Here is an 18,079-nt window from a genome sequence, read left to right as displayed (position 1 = left end):
TTTTTACTTGTGGATTTTCAATCATTTCAGCACATTCATTATAAAGACCATCCTTTCTCTCCTGAATTATTTTTGTACCTTTGTCAAATATCAATCGACCGTGTGTGGGGGTCTATTCCTGGACTCTATGCTGTCCTATCAACAATATTTCATTTTCTCTTCTCAATAGTCTAGTGAAATCTTACTTTGGTTATCCATGATTAACTGGTTATTATCTTACAGGATATGGTAACATAGGGCCTTACAACATAGAGAATTTGTAAAAAGATGACCACAAGATTCTGTGAGAAAGCTCTATCATTGTGGAAAGTGCCCTGTACTCTGTGATTGAGATTTGCATGAGTTCTGGGTCTGGAAGCACAGAACTGCAGCCCAGAGGTACAGAAGGGCCTCTTCCCTGGTGGTGGTAGCCCACGAATCCAACCTTCAACGATAGGAGGGGGAGATATAAGGGTATTTGGACCATGCCAGGGTTCTGAGAGAACCTGGGTGGGGGCCAGGAGATGCAAATGGTTCTGATTACAGCAAGAATTTCCCTGTTGCATAAATTATATATGGGAATGGACTGGCCCAAATATGTGGATTCTTCTCTGGATGGATGAGACCTCCAAGCAATTTTTCCATCCCCAGAATTCCAGGTTGGATCCTCAAGTCTTCCTGGGTCTCATTTTTACAGTCTGTACAATGGGGTCATTCTATCACTGTAGTCTGTGGCTCTCTTAAGCAGGAAGTGAGCACTGATATTAACTGAGGTTCCTTAGTAGGCCTCCTGCTCCCCAGTGCCCCCTGCCCAAAGCCCTTTTGCTTGTGAATTAGCTTGCTTGATCCTCACAGCATCCTGGGAGGAAGCTGGTTTAATTTGGTCCATCCCCCAGGTATGCCCTCCTGATATGAGTTAGAATTACATCGTGGATCTAGGAACTTCCTACCCCAGGATCCTTTTCCCTTCTGTCCAGAATGGCCCAGTCCCCTGGGCTGGCCCCCTGCTCTGTATAACTTCTCTGCCATCCTCTGCAGGCACCATCAAGGTCACAGCTGACTCAGCTGTGCTGGGCTTCCTCCTGCGGGACAAGCACGAAAAGACAGGGAACAGCACCAGCGTGCACAGTGTGACCTGTATCCTCACCCAGAACAGCAGCCAGGCTTTGCCGAGAGAGCTCTGGCTGAGAGGGCAGCTGCAGGCCCAGACGGGGAGCCTTGGGGGCCAGGCCCGGCTCCGGGCCGATGCGGCCAGCCTGGCTCTGGGTGGCATCTGCACCTGGGGCTCTGGGCATGGCCAGCTCTCAGGCCACCTAAGTCACAACATCAGCACCTTGGGTGAGGCAGGTAGGTGGGGTGGAAAGGGCCAAAAGCCATCTTCCCCGAGGGCTCCTGGTTTCTGAAGCCAAGGGGGAGAAGTGAGAGGGAAACCTCCAGTCCCCAAATCCACCTTCCAGCCCTATTTCCTTCCCCTGCCAGCTTCTCCCAGTGCTTCCATCTCCCAGGGGGGTTTGTTATTCTAGAACCCACAGTGTGGGGACAGCAGTGGTTACTGAGTATTCACATGCTTCCCAGCCCAGTGGCAGATAGCCCCTGTGGCCAGCCCCTCCCCTCCCTCCCCTCTGCTTCTCAGGCTCCAAGGCTGGTCCAGCAGGGCCTCCAGAATATGCTGCTGCACCACAGTTAGGAAATAGGACATCCTGCAGCTCTAGCTTCTTGGGGACATTTCAGTAAGGCCTGGAGAGGCCCAAAGGTGCAGCAGCCAGGGGAGAGGGCAAGTTCAGGCTCCCCCACCCCATGCCTCGCCCTGGAGGGGTTAGAAATGGGAAGGGGACACCAGTCCTGTCACTCGCTGAGTGGCACCTGGTGAAATCGCCACTTCTGTGGATCAGAAATGGTTTACTGGTGCCACTTGCCTATGGTTCCATCTGGTATACGGGGAGAAGTGGGACCTGAGGGGCAGGAGTTTGCCTCAAGGCCTGGGGACCCTGCAGAGAGAGGGAGCGCTGACAGCGACCTGCGCCCCCGCCCCACCCCCGTAGCCTACCCCCAGCTCCCCCATCTCCGAGGTCCCTCTCACCCGCAGGACTCCCGTCGGAGGCAGAGATGCACCTGTCACACACCCATGTGGCCTCCAACCTCTCCGCGAGCCTGGCCCTGCGCAGTGCGTGGGGTCAGCTGGACGCCGCCCTCGGCCTGGACCGCCCGACCCCCGGCGCCCCGGGAGGCCTGCTCCGTGCCCGCCTGGCCCACAAGGTGCCCGGCCTCGGGCGCTGGGGCCTCCCCTCCTCCGTGGACGGCCGCGGCCACTTCCAGGTGGGGGGGGGGCTGGGCACGGGGCCCCCAGGGGTAGGGGTCCGCGGGGCACCCACAGCTTCGCTTCTGCGCAGAGCGCGGGACACCGCGTGGAGGCCGGGCTGACGGCGAGCGCGGACGGGGAGCAGCTCCGCGTGGCCCTGGAGGCGAGGGCGCAGCGCGGCCACCACGGGCTGGCCCTGCGGCTGCAGCACGGCCTCTCCGCGCTGCTGGGCACCTGGCCTGCGCGACGCCAGGTGAGTGGCCCGCCCGTGGGCGCACCGAGCCCCCTCGGCCTCCCCAGCCTCAGGGCTGACCCGGGGGCTCCAGCCTCCCGCCCAGGGCCCTCCCCGCGTCCCGCCCTGCCCCCCCCCCCCCCCCCCGCGTCCCGCCCTGCCCCCCCCCCCCCCCCCCCCGCCACCCTGGCCCCTCCCACCCAGGTCAGCCCCCGCCCCCCAGCCCAACCCCTCCCTGTCACCCTGGTCCCTCCCACCCAGCCCTCCCCACCCAGCCAAACCCCCTCCCCTGCCACCCTGGCCCCTCCCCCCAGCTCGGCCCCTCCCCTGGCCCCTCCCACCCAGCCCAACCTCTTCCCACCCAGCCAAACCCCCTCCCCTGCCACCCTGGCCCCTACCCACCAGCCCGGCCCCTCCCCCTGGCCCCTCCCACCATCCCCACCTCTCCCCTGCCACTTTGGCCCCTCTCACCCAGCCCAGCCCCTCCCACCCAGCCTGGCCCCTCCCCTGCCACCCTGCCCCTGCCCCATCCTGGCCCCTCCCCTGCCACCTTGGCCCCTCCCCTCAGCCCGGCCCCTCCCCCTGGCCTCTCCCACCATCCCCACCTCTCCCCTGCCACTTTGGCCCCTCTCACCCAGCCCAGCCCCTCCCTGCCACCCTGGCCCCTCCCCCCATCCTGGCCTCTCCCCTGCCACCCCGGCCCCTCCCACCCAGCCCCACACCTCCCCCGCCACCCTCTGTGTGGGGTCTAGGTTGGGGGAAGGGGCCTCCCATCTCCCTCTTCCTGACAGTGGCAGTGGCTGTCAGCATGCCCTCCTACCTGCCCTGCTGGTCTCCGCAGGTCAACTGTACTGGAGACACCTCGCCCGCCCAGCTGTCAGGGCTCTGCTGGGGGGACTTTGCCAGGCAGCCTCTTGAGGTAAACGGGTCTCTGTCATAGGTGGGATAGTGGTGGCAGATGATGGCCCAGCCTAGGTAGCTGTAAGCTCTCCTGGGCTGGGGCACAGGTGGACGGTGGGTCCTCTGTATCGCAGGGTGATCCGTGGCTGCAAGGCCTGAGCACAGGGCCCAGACCCCCTGAGCTCTAGCAGGGCCCTGTGGCTCCTGGACCCCAGGGTGAGCTAGACATGGGGCACCCATGGGGCTGCCTCAGACCTTGTCAGTGCTTCTCTGTGGGCAGCCGAGTGGGCAGCTGGTTGCAGGCCTGGCCTGGCTGACGTCTGTGGCCTGATGGCAATGATGGTGGGGCACACAGCCCAGAGGACTGCCTGGGGGAGGAAGACAGAGGTATTTCTGCTCCTGAGACCTGCTGGCCTGGCCTATGTGCTGGCATCCCCTGCAGGAGCTGGGTCACTTTCCCGAGGTCACACTGCAACCTAAGCAGTGGGAGGGTTAATTAGGAGAATAAGGGGGTCAGGACTGAAGGGGTTTTAGCCGCTGGACAGAGGGGTGTCTTCCCTGCATGAAATTAAGGGCGGTGTACGTTTGCCCCAGCGTTGGTGGTATTATCCCTGCCCAGGGGAAGAGGCTGTGAGCAGCTCCTGGTTCTCTCATGGGGGTGCAGGCTGGCTCCCAGGTCCTGAGAATACACAGCAGAGGAGTGGTGACTTCCTTAAGGGGCATTAAGAAGGGACACACCCCAGACAAGCCACATGAGCGAGGTTGAGACTTGAGACCCCATCATGGAAATGGGAGACTGCTCGGGGTAGACCCACAGATCTGCCTATGGGGAGGGGACGTCAGGGACCCTGAGATGGTGAACTTCGTGACTCCCTGGGTGACCATTTTCAGCTCGGGGAGAAGCACTTCGCAAGAGTATAGCTTGTTCACTGGGTATGTGGGTGGCCCGGGGGCTGGGGGTTCCCTTGACCACCCAGGCCAGGCAGAAGGCGAACCGCTCCTTGGTGAGGTATTGCAGAAACACCTGCTCGGCCTCACCTTGCTTTTCCTGGGGGCAGGATCTGGCTGTGTTGTCCTTGAATGGCTCCCTCCTGGTCCACCCTTGCACGGCCAGCCTGGCAGCTCAGGTATCTTCTGGGGACACCTTCGCCCGGGCCCACATCCACACAGCCTGCGGCCACCACCATACCCATCTGGACACCAGCCTCCAACACGCATGGCCTCCACTTCAGGCGCTCGGGGTCGCCCCCGACAACCATATCCAAGTGTCTGTGGGGGGACACAAACACCCCAGGGCCAGGCTGGCGGTGGCCTTGGGCCAGTGCACCCTGACTGCTCATGGGGATGTCATTACTGAGGCCAACACCACACACGCCAACTGGACCCTGTCGGTGGTGAATCGCTGTCCCCCGCTGGAGGTAAGCCCCCTCCCCACCCGTCAGGGCTCCCACCTCCCTCCCTAAATTACTAACTTCTTACACGTCCCCAGCTTTGCACTCAGCATGAAAATCTTCCATCTTTTTGCGGTTGTCACCTGACTTTGGAGATGCATCTGCTACAAAGCTTTGAGCCAAAAATAGGACCCAAACTGAATTGTCTTCCTCTCTGGGGCTCGGGTTCATTCTTTTCTCGTGATCTCACTTATCCTGCCCTGAGGATTAGGGGTCTAGAAGTAATAATAAGAATACTAAGAAGTAACCTGATTTTTGGGAGCCCCACCTGCTGAGTGCTCTCTCAGGCTCCTTAAATCCTCACACCCACTAGGAAGGGGCTGCTTGTATCCCTAGGCCTAGAGTCTAGGCCCAGAGAAGTTGGGGAACCTGAGTGGAATTAACCCCATTGCTCCCTCTCGTTCCCATCTTCGGTCGGTGCCTCTGTGTGGGGCATGTCGTCAGCCCCAGAAGCAAGTCACTTAGGCTACCTGCCCTTCAGCCAATGACCATAGATATTGATGCTGAATTTCTAATAGCCAGTGCTTTCTGGGTGCCTGGCTCTGGTCTGCAAGTCAACAAGTATTTTTTTTTTTAAGACTTTATTTATTTATTCATGAGAGACAGAGAGAGGCAGAGACATAGGCAGAGGGAGAAGCAGGCTCCCTGCGGGGTGCCCGATACAGGACTCGATCCCAGGACCCCGGGATCACGACCTGAGCCAAAGGTAGATTCTCAACCACTGAGCCACCCAGGGGCCTCAAGTCATAAGTATTAACTCATTTACATTCCCAGTGACTTAGGTTGCTGTGATTAACCCCCATTTCTGAGATGGGTAAACTGAGATTGCAGGTTCAGAAAGCTCAGTGAGGTACCTATGGTATCAGTCACTTTGCAGAGGGAGGTGCTGGTGGAGTTGAGGCTAAAAGGTGACACTGCCCTCTTCCCGGCCGGGCCCATCCCCAGCTCTCCGACCTGGGCTTCTGCAGCTGCCCTTAGATCCAGCCGCTTCTCATATTCCAGGCAACAGGCCTCCCGCAGGCTCTGCGCTCCGAGGGCAACCTGAGCTGGAGCCCCTGCGAGGTCAGTCTGGCCTCGGGCCTCCGCAGCGACAACGGAGATGCCCACCTGCAGCTGGCCCGCACCTGCGGGCCCCAGACCTCGGTCGTCGGGCACCTGGCCCACTCCCTGCCCCTGCTGGGCCGCCTGGGCCTGCCACCCAGTGGCACCATCGGCCTGGCCGTCCAGCCACAGCCTGCCGCCCGCCGCTCCCTGGCCCTCCAGCTGGGGCCATGCCGGCTGCAGGGGACGCTGGAGCAGCGCGCTGGCAACCGGAGTGCATGGATGCTGGCCTCTGAGCCCGGCTGCCCGCTGCTGGAGGTGCGTACGGCAGGCCAGCAAGGCGGCCGGAGGGGCCTCCTGAGCCCCTGCCAGGGTGAGGCCTGAGCCTGGCTGGCTCCTTCCTCCTGGTGCTTCCCAAATTCTCTCCCCAACACTCGATTCCTCTCTAGTCTCTTACTCCCACTTGGCAGATGGGAAGATCGAGGCCGAGAGCAATGAGAGTCAGCGCTGTGCAACAGAAGGACACAGACTTGGAAGTGATGAATTGGTCTTTTCAGTGAAATTCTGAATGCAGGAAGGGAAATGGGGGGCACTGTCCTGAGCTGACAGGGGGGACAGACATGTCTTGGTTTCATAACCTATTAGAAACCACCGGCTGGGCTTTATCTGGGCCAAAAGCTGGTCTCAGAATTATCCTGTGATATTTGGGGGAGGAAAACCCGACTCTCAAGAAAGGGAGATGCCGAGTCAGACGCAACTGGCATCTTTGAGTAGGACAGGCCACCCTGCAAGTCTCCTTGTCTCTCCCTCCCCCCTGTTTTTTTTTTTTTTAAAGATTTTATTTATTTATTCATGAGAAGACAGAGAGAGAGAGAGAGAGAGAGGCAGAGACACAGGCAGAGGGAGAAGCAGGCTCTACGCAGGGAGCCCGATGCGGGACTCGATCCTGGGACCTCAGGATCACGCCCTGGGCCGAAGGCAGATGCTCAACTACTGAGTCACCCTGGCGTCCCTGTCTCTCCCCTCCTGATGGAGCTTCCTGGGGGTAGGGACGGAGCTGGTCCCCTTGGCATCCCTAAGCACTCACAGATGCTCTGTCACTATCAAGTCAGCGCACAACTGAGCCACCAGAGCGTAAAGCATCACGGGAGCAGCAGGCCCACCCACTCGAACTCTAGGATGATGGAAAACCTCTGTCCTTTGCTGTCCAGGAGCAGCCACTAGCCACGCAGTGGCCACGCAGGGCCCCTGAACACTTTAGTGGTGCTCACCTGTGCAACCGAGAAACTGAATTTCTCCTTTTCCTTCATTTTAATTTAAATGGAAACAGCCCCATGCAGTTAGCGACTATCTTGTTGGAAGGCCTCGATTAGAGGCACAGACCCATCAGATGCAGACCTCAGCTCTGCTGGTACCTGCTGGTACCCTGGGCTTTCACTTTGCCTCTCTGAGCCTCAGTGTCCCCATCTGTCATATGGAGCCAGTGATTTCCCAACTCAGGGCTGGGAATCGGCTGGAAAGAGGTGGTTCCTGCAGAGCACTTAGCGTGAGGCTGGGTGGCTACTAAGTTTCTACACTGGATAGTTGCTGTGTTGCTGTGTGTTGTGATTGCAGCTGTTTTGTTACCGGGATGGGGGGTGGGGTGAGGGAAGCACAGATTGGGGGGCTGGGGGCTGGAGGGAATTGAGGGTGGCAGATGGAGAATCGGACTCGCTCCTGACGTGAGACCTCCCTCTGAACCCCCACTCTGGTCTGGCAGGGTCTGGGCCTCCCAGCAGGGACACAGTTCAGCGGCTCCCTGCAGGCCGCAGGTGGGGAAGCCAAGGTGGCAGGGACCCTCACATCGGCCAGTGGGACAGCCTCCCTGACCTTGACAGCGGTCGTGCACCAGTCCGAGGCCACGCTTCGAGTGAAACTGAGTCACAGGCTGTCTGCACTGCAGGCCGTCCCCCCAGAGACCTTGCTGACCGTCCGGCTCCGGTGGGAGGCCGGGCACCGGCTGGGTCTGGAGCTGCAGGTGGGGGCCTGTGAGCTGCAGGGCGATGGTGAGCTGCACCTGGACCACGGGCTGCAGTGGCGGGTGCTGGCCGAGAGCTCCTGCGAGGCTCTGCAGGTAGGTGGTGCAGCTGTGGGAGGAGTGGGTCCCAGGGTCTCCAGGGGGCAGGGCAGGGGCTTTCTTTGGAGGTTCACTAATTGCTGAGACCACTCAACTCTGAAAATGTAGCCGTGAATCAAGCAGAGGTAAATGCCTGCCTAGGGGGAGACCGGCAATCCCCGGCACAAATCAGCGAATTGCAGACTACAGTACCTAGTGATAAGGACTACGGAGAGGCAGAAAGTAGGAACGGGGGAGTGAACGGCAGGACAGATACTGCAATTTTTATAAGTCGGTCACGTTTGGCCCAAAAGACAAGATGGCATTTGAGCAGAGACTTGAAGGAGAGGAAGGAGGAGATGTGTGGATATCTGGGGAAAGAATCTTCTAGGCCAGGCCAGTGCAAAGGCCCTGAGGCAGAGGCAGAGAGGAACGGGCTTTTGCTAGGACCAGGGTCAGCAAACCCTTTCTCAAAAAGCCCACATAGGATATATCTTGAGCTTTGCAGGCTCAGCAGCCTCTGTTGTAAGTACTCAGCCTGGTGGTTACAGCACAAAACACTGTAGACAAGATATAAACAAATAGGTGTGACCGTGTTCCAATAAAGCTTTATTTAAAACAACAAGTAGCAGTCTGGATGTGGCCCGTGGGCCGTAGTTTGCTGACTCCTGTTTTATGAAAAGCACATGAGGTGTGGGAGAGCACTCACACTCAGGATCCTTTGCGGAGGCTGAGAGGGAGGCCTGGGTGGAAGTTTGGGTATGGAGGTGCTAGAGAGGGGGTGAGGGAGCAGGGTGGCCCCTCTGCTTGTGTCCTGGGTGACGAGAGGCCTGGGGTTGCTGTGCCCTGTGATGGGGAGCACAGTGGGCAGAGGGGGAGGGTCAGGGAGGCATTGCTGACTCAGTCCCATCTCCGACATGTTAAGTGTGATGCCCAAGTGAAGGCGTCAGGGGCAGCTCTTGCAGTCAGGAGGTTGGCTGTGGTCTCTGCCTCTCCATGGTCCCCCCAAAAGCCACGAGACTGGCTGAGATGCCCGTGGGGTGGGGGGAGACTGAGCTGCAGCATAAGGGAGCAGGCCCGGGTACCGAGAACAAGCCAGGGAGGAGGAGAAACCCTAGGGAGGGAGGCCCAGAGGCCTGGGAGGAAGGCCTTCCAAAGAGGGAGGAGGGGTTAAGGGGTCCAATACCCGCGACAGGCAGGTGGATGTCTCAGCAAGGCCTGTGGCCTCCCACCTTGGAGGCCTGGAAACACCAGACTGAGCTGTGGCTCTGCCCCCTGCTCTGGGTGGCCTTAAGCGAGTCATTTGTTGCTTTCTGGGCCTCAGTTTTATCACAAAGCGGGGTGTAAAGACTCCCGCTCTCAGGATTAGTTAAAAAGGCACATACCCGATGCCCAGCGTTGCCTGATGCGCAGTGGGTGCTGGAAAATCAATGTGTCTTTCCCTGCCGGGCGCTAGGGCAAGGAGCCAAAAGACACTCTGTGTACCAGCCTTGCAGCGGGTTTTCTGGAGGGAGCAGCTGTCTGGGTCTGCCCGGGGAGGGGGAGATGGGGAGACGGGAGCGAGAGCGAGGAGGGCTCTCCAGCTTCCCTGGCTGTGAGACTCTTGGGCAGGTTGGTTCACAAGACTGGGTTCTGTTGCCTGCAAAGATTTGGGATCCCTGGTGATCTGGGGAGGGCAGGGAGGCAGGAGGGAGGAGTTCATCAAAGAGTGGAGCGACAGTGGGGCCCCTGGGGCGGGGGGGGGGGGGGGGGGCGCGGGCGCGGGCGGGCCCTGAGGACTTTATCCAAGTCACAAACCCTCTCCTAGAAAGATAAGGCCCCATTTGGCAGCCAGGTCAAGGGGGGAGGCCTTGGGACCCCCAATGCCTGCCTTGAACCCTGTCCTGGTTAAGAGCCCTGCTTCCGTGGCTCTCTCTAAACCCCTCCAGGCGCTGGGGGTCCCGGGCCGAGTCAGCAGCTCCGGGGATGTTGTGCTGAGCTCCGTGGCTGTGGACGCCCAGGTGCTGGTCGCCGTGAACAATAGCACGCTGCGGGGGGTGCTCATCCTCAAGACGACCGAGGTGAGGGCACGGGTATCGGGGTGCCTGTGGCCGCCTGGGAAGGGGTGCTGAGGCCCGAGAAGCCCTGGACACTCTCCTAGCTCCAGAGACCCTGGGAGATGGAAGACTCGAGACCCAGACGTGGAGGAATGAGGCTTCCAAGAAGCAGCCTCTCGCCCCATTTCCCTTGGTCATTTGCTTTGAAAAATAATTTTTTTTTAATGAAGTACAACCCGAATATTGTGCGAGTGCGGACATGAAAAATGCTCAGCTTGGTGAGATTTTTGCAAACCAAACACCACCCACCTCCAAGCACAGAAGGTGACCAGAAGCCCCCGCGGGCTCCCTTGCTCGTCGCAGCCACACGCAAGGGCCCTCCCCCCGACACGAGTTCCTGAATGTCACATCTGCAGAAGCACACGGCACATTCCTTTGCACATCTGCTTCCTCTTGTCCAACATCACGCTTGCACAGGTCGCCCTGGTGGCGGGGTTGGTCCAGCTCCCGCCTCTTGGTTTCAGCTCAGCTCATTGATCCCGGGGTTGTGAGATCGAGCCCCACGCTCGGCTCTATGCTCGCTCGGCGTGAGAAGACTTTCTCTCCCTCTCCTCCTCCCTCCTCCCCTGGAATACAGGAGTAAACCTTAAAAGACAGAGGGAAAATACTCATTGTGTTTGTGGGATTGGCCCATGCCTCACTGTCTTTTCCGCTTCACTGTCGTCTAGTAACCCACAGGGTGTGTGTCTCACCAGTCCTCCATCCATTCTACTGATTAGCTTTTGGGTGGCGTCTTCTTTCTACTGTACATCGTGTTAGTTAACTGTGCACCTGTTTTATTTTGTTGTAAAAATTTTTTATCGTGGTAAGATACATATAAAATTTTCCATCGTCACCATTTTTTTGTTTAAAGATTTTATTTATTTATTCATGAAAGAAAGAGAGGCAGAGACACAGGCAGAGTGAGAAGCAGGCTCCATGCAGGGAGCCCGACGCAGGACTCGATCCCGGGACTCCAGGATCACGCCTGGAGCCAAAGGCAGGTGCTAAACTGCTGAGCCACCCAGGGATCTCCCCATTTTTTTTAAGTCTAGAGTTCAGTGGTCTTCAGAACATTCACCTTGTTGGGCAACCATCCCCACCATCCGTCTCTAGAACTCTCTTCATATTGCACAACTGAAACTCTGTCCCCGTTACACACCAACTCCCCATTCACTGCTCCCCCGAGCCCCTGGCAACCACCCTTCTACTGAGCACTCTGGGTACCTCCAAGAAGTGGAATCACACAGTGTCTGTCTTCCTGTGACTTTCACTGAGCATCACATTCCCAAGGTTCATCCGTGTTGTAGAAGGTGTCGGAATGTTCTTCCTTTTTTTAAAAATTTTTTTGAGATTTTATTTATTTATTCATGAGACACAGAGAGAGAGAGGCAGAGACACAGGCAGAGGGAGAAGCAGGCTCCCTGCGGGGATCCCAGGACTCTGGGATCAGGACTTGAGCCAAGGCAGACGCTCAACCACCCAGAATGTTCTTCCTTTTTACGGCTGAGTAATACCGTGTTGTAAGGACAGACCACTCTGTGTTCATCCACCATCCATCCTCCGACGCTCGGGTTGCTCCCACCCCTTGGCTGTTGTGAGTAATGCTGCTGTGATCATGGGCGTGCAAATGTCTTTTCAAGACCCCGCTTTCAATTCTTACGGATGCAAGTGTCCAGTGTTTGCCTATTGCCAATACTGCTGCCTCGAGCACTCTCGTCCGTGTGTCTTAGTGAAGAGGGACCGAGTGGAATTGCTGGATCGTAGGGTGTGCATAGGTCTGTTTGATTTTAGCGAGAACCGCCTCACCTTCCAGAGCTCCCCGGATGCGTCACTAACCTTTAGGCGACTCAGAAGTCCATGCCATTCGTCACCCTGGGCGTGCTCCCCGCAGCTGCCCACAGGGGAGATCGCCAGTCACTCTGCGCCTCGTTCTGCGAGCACCATTCTGAGTGTTTTGGGAGTTTAGGTGCTTTTTCTTTCTGTTGCATCCCAACCTCCAAGGCGTGTCCTTCTCAAACATTCTGTGGGGCCCTCCCTGTACCTTGCTGCAGCCTTTCTTTCTGACGTTCCTCTCGAGGGCTCCTCCCCCGGTGAATTTTGCACTCGCCGCTGACTTTATATGAGGCATCCCAAATGCGCTCACTGCATCTGGTGGAAATTCCTCATTTTTCTACAGGGCAACGGCCAACAGGAGGGAGAGAAGGAGGCTTGATTGAATGTTTGAGCGCTTTATTTTCCCCTCCGTGGGAGAATCTGGCCATCCCCCAGGCGCTGAATCTCTGTTTCTCTTGCTCCATGGTAGAGCCGGAGGCAGGTGGATGTGTTGCTCACGCACAGCCTGCCCCGACCCGGCCCCTTGGGCCTCCCAGCCCGGGTCCTGCTGGAGCTGGCCACCGAGAGCCACGGGCGCAGCTACCGACGCACCCTGCGGGCCGGAGTGGATGGCAGACAGGTGAGGGGCTCTGCGGGCGGGGCCCCGGGGAGCCAGGGGTAGTGGGGACAGCCCAGCCCAGCGGTCCGGGTCTCACAGTCGTCCACACTGACAGGTGTCTGAGGAGCTGACGTTCACTCGGCAGCCAGAACACATGTCCCTGGACTACACGCTCCAGCACAACATCCCCACGCTGCGGACGCTGTGGCTGGAGGACAGTCTGAGCCTGCAGGTCAGCCCTGGCGAGCCCCCGTGGTAATAGAAACCCACGCACGCACGCATGCATTCATTCAGCAGACGTTCTTGGAAGTACGGTGGAGACAAGGGGGTGGTGGAGGAAGGTTCAGACTTCCCTCTGAGCCTCAGTCTCCTCCTCTGGAAACTGGGGGTAGCACTCCTCTCCCTAGCCTAGCCACGCCCCTGGGACCGTTACCCACTCTCCTTTCCTGAAACCTCCCCGCAGACCCCGTGCTTGTCCAGGGCGGGCTGGGCCAGTGTCTCACTCCATGCCCCGAAGCTCCCCCCATTTCTCCCTCTCCGGGCCCCCAGACCTGCAGATCTATCTGCATGTGCATCCCCCACCACTTGGAGGCCTGGCGGGCATCCCTGACTCAGTGTGCCCAACCCTACCCCCTGCCCCATCTCATTTCCCCATCTCGCCGAGTGGCACCTCGTGTCCCTCCAGCAGCACAGCCAAAAACCGCGGGTCACCCTTCATCCCTGTTGCACTCACAGCGGATCCCGCCCTCAGCAGATGCCATGGGGCACCCTCCCAAACATACCTGGAGCCCGACAACCCCATCTTCCCACCTCCAGCTTTGTTGCCTGCTCCAGGCCACCTCAGGTCACTCCTGGGTTCCAGCCACCTAGCCGGGTTCCTGGCTCCCAATCGTGCCCCCTTGGGTCTCCACCCCAAGCCCCTCTATATCCACCCGAGTCCCTTGGACACCAGGCTGGCAGCAGAAAGCCTCCTGCAAGGATCTGGCCCTGTCCCCTCTCTAGCTCCCCCCTGCCCCCAGAGACTCCCCTTGCTGACTTTCCTGCGGCCGCACTTGCTGCCCCCTGTACCCAGGCTCGACAGATGCTTCTTCCCTTTGACGCCCACTGCCCGCCCTGGGCCCCTCGGGTCTTGGCACACAGGTCCTTTCTCTGGCCTTCCCTGAATAGACCTGCCCTGGTCAACGTCACCCCCACCATATCCCTTTATAAAGAAGAAGCTCTTATTTCTCCTCTGCTGCTTGGAACACTTCTGTGACCCGATGGGTGGGGATCCACCCCCAGCACCCAGTCTGTGGGCACCACCTTCCCCACACGTGGGTGTGTGTCCACCCACGTTCTGCAGCCCCTCCTCCCCTTCCAGAGGATGGGCTCTGGGGCTGGAGGCCCTCTAACCAGGGCTTGGTCTTTCTGGGGACCAGCCCCAGCCAGGAGTGTAGCACAAAAGGCGCTTCTCTTGCCCCAAAAATTCCAAGGGATTTTAGGAGCTTCCTGCAAGATTCTCCTCCCGAACTCCCTCCCCGGAGAATGCACAAGGATGGGAGCTCGGTGTCAGGAACCAGGATCATAGTCCAGACATGAGCAGGACCTGGGGACAGAGACGTATATACCTGCGCCTGCGTATTTCTTGCGATCTCACACCCTCCCTGATTGCTGTCTCCTTCCCATCCTCCCCCTGTCGCCTGGCACCCGATGCTTTCCACCTTGTCCTGGTCTGTCACTCACAGCTGACATCTCGGCTGCACGGGCTCTGGCATTTCTGTGTTTCGCGCACGACTGCATCTCTAGGTGCAGAACGGGGTCCGGCACATAGTGGGTGCTCAGGCAACACCATTGAACGATGGCGCAACGCTTCCTGCTTTATAAAACAGGTGACATCACGCAGTGAGGGGCTTTGTGCTGCTGCCAAGGCCGCTGTGATGAGCTTACACGCATATGGTGCAGAGGTTGCACACTCGAAGCCCTTGGAGGCCAGGTGGAGAACTGAGATGCGTCAGGTGGGCTGCGTGGGGACATAGAGAGCCTGCGCCCTGTCTAAAATCTTCCAACGTTACGTATATTTTTGCAAACTTTTTTAGGGCAGTGTAGTACTTATAATAGTGACCGTTTTAAGTATCTTGAAGTGTACAGTTCAGGGGCACTTAGTCCACTCCCAGTGGTTGTACAACCATTCTCTCATTCTAGAACCTCGCCATCACCCCACATGGAAACCCCATAGCTATTAGCAGCCACTCCTCGGCCAGCACACCCCACCCAGCAACGCAGCACATGTCACCCTGCTCTTCCTTAAAACCGGCTCCTGCAAGGGTTGGCGGGGAGGGGGGGTGTCTCAGCTCCCCTCAGCCCCCCGCCGCCCCTACAGGGCTGTGGGTGGGTTTGCGGGAGCCAGGGTGAGCTGGGTGAGCCGGCATCTCCCGCGTGTCATTCCAGGCCTCTGTGGGTGCTCCCAGCAGCGGCTCCAGCTTGGAGCATTCCGCACGCATCTCGGTGGGGCCCACGTCCCTGAACTACTCCGTCAGCTGCTGTCACCGTGCTGGGCACCTGGAGCTTTCTGGCTGGAGCTCGCACAACAGCGTGACCTTGTTGCGGGCTGGGGTCCCGGGCCAGGCCGGCCTCAGTGCCAAGCTGCAGACACACGGTAAGGCGCCCAGGAGGGCCAGCTCCCCCACCTCCCTCCTCAGGCCTTGGTTCCAGGGGGGCCCAGAGCAATCCTGAACCCCAGAACCAAAGGACAGCCTTGCCCTCAGAGGCCTGATTCTCAGGGGAGCCTGTATTCCTTCCCGAGCCCCCCCCACCCCCCGAAGATGTTTAGCTCTAACAGTCCTGGAGGCCGGGTTCTGCAGGGCTGTGCACCTGCCGAAGGCTCCATGCGGAGAATCCTTCCTTGCCTCTTCCAGCTCCGGGGGCCCAGCCGATCCTCCCATCTCTGCCTCGGTGTCTGTGCCTCTTCTCTTTTTCTAAGGACACGGGTCACTGAATGAGGGCCCTCCCTACTCCAGCATGTCTGCGTCCCAATCTGATCACCTCTGCAGGGACCCCAACTAAGGTCACGTCGATACGTGCTAGTGGTTATGGCTTCAACATAATTTTTGGGGAGAAACGCTTTAACCTTGGCGGGAGGTGGGGAGGGAAGGTAATAAGAGCCAGCATTGATTGAGTGCTTGCTGCATACATCCCAGGCAAGCTCTCCAAAATTGGAGCTCAGTCAATCTGCTCAGCCATCCATTCACTATCAAGGGAAAGTCGAAGCCCGAAGCCCGTGTGGGGCCTCTGAGCCCTCGGGATCCACACCCTCACTCCTCTGACCCCATCTTCTGGCCCCTGCTTGTTTCACTCCTTGCTATTCTCCAAACACATCAGGCTTGCCCCTGCCTCAGGACCTTCGCACAGGCTGTTCCTCTGTCCAGAAGGCTCTCCCCCTGCACATCTGCTTGACTCAATCCTTCGCCGTCTTCAGATATTTTCCAAATCTCATCTCCTCACTGAGGCCTTCCCTGCCCACCCTGTTTATTTGTACCTCTACCGCCCTCTAGCTCACCCCCCCCCCCCCCCGTTCCTGGCTTGGTTGCTCTAATATACTATGTAACTTACTTAATAAACACCTCACTTCTCTTTCCCTGTCCTCTGCCCACCCCACACTCGAACGCACACTCCACAAGGACAGGGATGATTTTTGCCTGTTTTGCAGAGTGGAGTATAGTACGTATTCAATTAAACGTCTGTTGAGTGAATTTGTGAACAGATGAGGTAAGGGAGGAATAGAAGCTCAGAGAGGTTGAGTCCCTTGTCCCGGACCACACAGCTATGGATCGGGGGAGATCAGGACTTGAATCCAGGCAGTGTGACTCCACCCTCTGACCCCTGTGTAGATAACAGAGATCAGGACACCTAGGTGGCTCCCCTGTCACCTGGGTCATCTTCTCCTGGCCTCAAACTTCCCTATAATTGGCTTTCAGCCCCTCTGTGGGCTGAGTGGGAGCCTGGAGCAGACAGGGACCTGACCTCACAGACTGCTCTGAGGAAGGGTTTATTGGGGATGTGGTGGGTAAATGACGGGATAGTCATTAGTCATTCCAGGATGACCCGGTTCCTGGCCCCTAAGAGGTCCCTGCAGCCGGGGAGACCATCTCACCTCTGCACTGCTGCCCACATTTGGCTCCGGGGTCATTTTGTGCCTGGCATGAACATTCTTGGTGTCCCTGACAGTCTGAACCATCCCCGGGCACGGAGACTGGGGCCCCTTCAATGTGTGTCCCCTCCCCCTTGGGCCCCACACACAGCAGGTGCATGTGGCTGAACACTGACTGGGAGAGGAAGGAAGAGAATGTGTCCTGGGACCTGTGTGCCCCGCGGGCAGGTGTTCTCAGGGGTGCTATCTCTATTAATCTTGGCAATGTCCCTCAAGTAGGCTGTGCCCACTTTACGGATGAGGAAATGGAGGCTTAAGGCCACCTTGCCCACATCTGCCAAAGAGCACCACCCTCCCCGATGGGGCCAGACGGCAGGTGATGGCGCTGGGCCAGGTGTCACGGGCCAGAGCTGTGAGCTGCACCCCCCACCCCCAGCCCCCACCAAGGGAACTTGGCCTCTGACGTAGGCTAGGCTGCAGTAGGGGGCAGGATTTAAGTCCAAAAATAAGAACAAAGCTCCTGGAATCCCATTTCCCGGAGGATTTTCACCTGCCTGCCACGATGAGGTGTGGTCCAGCTGGGAGGCAGGCCCCTGGAGGTTGGGGGGAGGGGGTGAGGGGATGAGATGAGTGGGGACCCTCCAGCCTGGGCCAGGTGGGCTGCAGCTCAGGATCATCTGATATGATTTGATATTGTTTGGATGTTAGATAAACCTGGGGAGAAGTACTCATTCCGCCGTTTCCTCGTTCCCTGCAGTGTGTCTGGAGCTGTGCTAAGTGCTGGGGACAGAGCAGGGAACAGACTCAAGGGCCTGCCCTCACGGGGCTGACCTTCCCCGGGGAGGGAGCAGGAAGGGTCAGGAGGTGCCTTAAGTGGACACTCAGAGGTGTCATTTCAGCAGCAACCCCAGGAGGAGGAGCCGGCCAGGCTCCGATCATCGATCATCGATCATCGATCATCAAGGGGGACACCGCCTGACGGATGAAGTCCCAGAGAAGCGAAAGCCCTGCCTGGGCTTGATCCCACGTGGGAAGGGAGGTGAACCGAGTCCCGAGTAGCCTGTGCTCTTCTCTGCCTCTAGAGACCCAGACCCAGGCCAGTGTGGCCCTCCATGGAGGGGACGGTGGTGTGAGCGCAGACGTGGCTGCCCTGGCGGCCTGGCCCACGAACGGCACCCTGGAGCTGGTGGTGAACGCCAGCCACACGGCACCTGCCCTCCGGAGGCTGGGCCTGCCCTTTGCCAGCCAGGTGAGGCGTGAATGGGCCCCCCCAGGCCAAGCTGAGTTCCCCCCTCATTCCATCCACTGATATCGTGGGGTTCGGGAGGATGGAGAGAGCACCATGAACACACTGGTGTCTGGTAGAGCAGGTGCTTTAGAAGATCTCGCTGCTGTGACTACAGCCCCCATCGTCGCCGTCTGTGGGTCACACGTGAGTGTGTATGTC

The 18,079-nt window shown here is 58.6% G+C and overlaps 1 protein-coding gene across 1 annotated transcript in view; it reads left to right on the top strand.

Annotated features, from left to right (window-relative positions):
- LOC140638442 (uncharacterized) overlaps positions 1–18,079 on the top strand; it is a 143,636-nt gene that overhangs the window by 90,617 nt on the left and 34,940 nt on the right. Inside the window, exons 39-44 of the mRNA XM_072835805.1 lie at positions 1,018–1,326; positions 2,066–2,295; positions 2,370–2,531; positions 3,352–3,429; positions 14,934–15,141; positions 17,715–17,881. Coding sequence (XP_072691906.1) covers positions 1,018–1,326; positions 2,066–2,295; positions 2,370–2,531; positions 3,352–3,429; positions 14,934–15,141; positions 17,715–17,881 — 1,154 coding nt within the window. The remainder of the gene's footprint in view (positions 1–1,017; positions 1,327–2,065; positions 2,296–2,369; positions 2,532–3,351; positions 3,430–14,933; positions 15,142–17,714; positions 17,882–18,079) is intronic.

The sequence above is a fragment of the Canis lupus genome, chromosome 8 (genome assembly GCF_048164855.1).
Source record: "Canis lupus baileyi chromosome 8, mCanLup2.hap1, whole genome shotgun sequence".
NCBI lineage: Eukaryota > Metazoa > Chordata > Mammalia > Carnivora > Canidae > Canis > Canis lupus.
The sequence above is the reverse complement of the archived record's forward strand: the minus strand, read 5'-3'. Positions and strand labels throughout refer to the sequence as shown.